Source organism: Geospiza fortis, unplaced genomic scaffold (assembly GCF_000277835.1).
Source record: "Geospiza fortis unplaced genomic scaffold, GeoFor_1.0 scaffold78, whole genome shotgun sequence".
Taxonomy (NCBI): Eukaryota; Metazoa; Chordata; class Aves; order Passeriformes; family Thraupidae; genus Geospiza; species Geospiza fortis.
In genome coordinates this window covers 1,015,058-1,017,771 of record NW_005054339.1, presented here as the reverse complement: position 1 = coordinate 1,017,771, position 2,714 = coordinate 1,015,058, and the positions used below count along the sequence as shown (strand labels likewise).

At 44.0% G+C, this 2,714-nt stretch overlaps 1 protein-coding gene across 1 annotated transcript in view; it reads left to right on the top strand.

Annotated features, from left to right (window-relative positions):
• Positions 1–2,714, top strand: part of MAPKAPK3 (MAPK activated protein kinase 3) — a 46,727-nt gene that overhangs the window by 40,676 nt on the left and 3,337 nt on the right. The window contains exon 9 of the mRNA XM_031058229.1: positions 1,075–1,160. Within this exon, the coding sequence (XP_030914089.1) occupies positions 1,075–1,160 (86 nt within the window). The remainder of the gene's footprint in view (positions 1–1,074; positions 1,161–2,714) is intronic.

Below are 2,714 nucleotides of genomic sequence, written 5' to 3'. Positions count from 1 at the left end.
AACATTGTTGAGGGAGATGGTTTAGTCATGGGTTTCTGGCTAAATATTTTCTCTGCTTTGGGTCTTGTTCATATTCCAGCAGTTAAAAACAGGCTAGAGGAGCTCAGTGAGAGAACATGCGCTTGGAGTGTGTGTGGGGTTTCTGTGTGCTTGTGTGGATGGAGACAGGGGCCCTCTACCTTCCATCCTATTAAGATCATCTCATCTGTGGGTGTTCTTTATGCTGATGAGGCACCTGCAGCAGGATGCTGCTTTTTTCCCTGTGTTGTGCTATCCTTGTCCTTTGCAGCCTCTCTCAACAAATTAAACTTGTACCTCTGGCAACTTCTTACAAGCGTTTAGTCATCTTGCATGTGATGTTCCTAAAAGAGAACTCCTTTTTAGAAGTTCTTACAGGTTTCCTAAGGAAATTCTGTGTAAGTCCTAAATAACTTCCTTTGGATGCAGTGTTTCCAGTCTGTCCACCCACATTAATGAAACTCTTGTCTAGGCTCTCACCATCTCATATCTCAGTTATTAGTGCTCTTGCTTTGGCAAATCCCATGCTCACAGAAAGCTGCTGCAAAGCCAGTTTGTGTAATCCATTTATTTCACTTTTTGTCTTTTTAGTGGCCTCTCAGTTGTCAAAGTTCATTGTCCCTTTTTTCCACAGCCTGTGCTAGTTGCTGTCCTCCATCACTTCTCAAAACATCAGCTTGTGTATTCATTCAGCCCATAATGCCCAGCTTGTTGCCATCTTTGAGGCAGGCAGCTAGCAGCTTTCAGTCCCTGGGCTTCTCTTTCCCTCCAGCTGCAGCTCTCAAAGCAGTTGGTTTGGTGATGTAGAGAGCAGAGCTGGAATTCCCAGTCTTTTCTTTCCTTCTTGCCTCTTGTTTTGGATGTTTTCCTGTTTTGCCCCTTTAAACACAGTAACCTGCCCCACTGTACGTGGCTTCTTAACACAGTCACAGCAACTGGGAGGTGTTTTCAGTCCTGCAAAATTGTGTTTCTTCATTCAGCAGGTCCTTGTGTTCCTAAGGTTATTTGGGAATGCAGTCCTAAACTACACCATGCCCTGTTGGTTCTGTTTTTCAGCCAAACAACTCATTCGCCATTTACTGAAGACTGACCCAACAGAGAGGATGACAGTCTCTCAGTTTATGAATCACCCTTGGATTAATGTGAGTCTTAGATCTCTTTTTACACCACAAATTGATTCTTACATGCAGAACTTGGGTACAGCTCCACACAGCACAGCAAGAGAAGGGCTGTTATTAGTGCTGGTCCCTTAATTAACCTCCTGTGCCCTCCTCAGAGGGTCACCTGCCCGTAAAACCACAATTCTTCTTGCTGTTAGCAGAGGACACACAAGGGGAGACACCCACAGTCATGTCCTTGGAAGCAACAGCCGAAAATGTCTGTATGTTCTGTGAGCAGGCAGTCTCTGTTGACTCTGCAGCATATGCATGTGTTACTCTCTTTAAAAATATAAAAATAAACTCTGTGTGCTTACTTCATCAGTGCAGGATTTAAAGAGCTATTATTAGTGGTCTCAGGCACCATTGTGCATAGCTGTGTTAGGGTGAACATGCTCCTGTGCTCAGTGGGAATTCTCATCCTTGGCAGAGTTTGGAAATGAATGCATGGGGGAGGAGCAAGGGTCTCTTTCCATGTGAGAGATTGCCAGGTAGGGTGGTACACAGAGCTATTTATGGTCCTAGTTCAGGTTTCATTCCATGACTTGGTTGAATTTACTTCTCCTTAAAAGAAATATTTTTGGAGAAAAAAGAAAAAACTACTTTATTAATACAATATGGACTATTTCAAATAAGAGGCACAAATCCCAGAAGTTACAAGACTGAGTTTCATGATACCATCTCTGCTCTGTAGGTGTCCCTCAAAATAGTAGGTTATACTTCTCACACTTGTGTCTAAAAAAATACCAGTCTTGTTCTCGCTGCCCAAAGTATCATCAGCCAGGAACAGAATCATTTCTGCAGTAGGATTCCCTTTGTTCCCATAGTGCTGGTGTGTCTGTGCTGATCCTCAAAGCATGGGCAGAAGCAGAGGTGTGGCTAATTGTCCCCATTCCTACAGTGCCTGCTGCAGGATCTGGAAGCCCTTGGAATCAAGTGAAATGCAGCTGTAGGACATCCTGGTGGAGTAGAAAGGTGTTGTCATTCAGAGTTGAGAAACTGAGGTTGTAAAGACTCTGTAAAACAGACCCCAGACAATGTTTCTGAGTCTTTTTTTAACCAAATAAATATGTAATCACTGCTCAGAATAAATACCTCCAGCTTTGAGTGTCTGAAGCCCCAAGAAGGTGTTTCAGAAGTCAGCAGGTGAGGAATTTCATGGAGTGAGTGCCTAATAGCTGAGGAAGCTGCCACCTACAGTGACACTTGTTATTTGGAATATGCACAGAGCCAGTTAATGAGGAGGAGATTAGAGACAAGGTCTGCAGACCCTGCTGCACCTGCTCCAACTGGAGCCCTGCCCCAATACCCTTCCTGGAGGAAAGCTGCAGGTTGGCTTTCTTTTCTGCTCAACCTATTGCTCAGAGGGGCAGAGGGAGGGAGAGGGAAAGACCACTGCAGTGAATGTCTGTGTTCTCCCTTTTCCTAAATCCCAAAGTGGAAACATGTCTGGGGAGTTGCACAAGCAGCGGGGGAGGGTTCTTGTGGCTCTTTTTTTTTTTTTTTTTTCCCCCTTTTTTTTTTTTTTTTTTTTTTTTT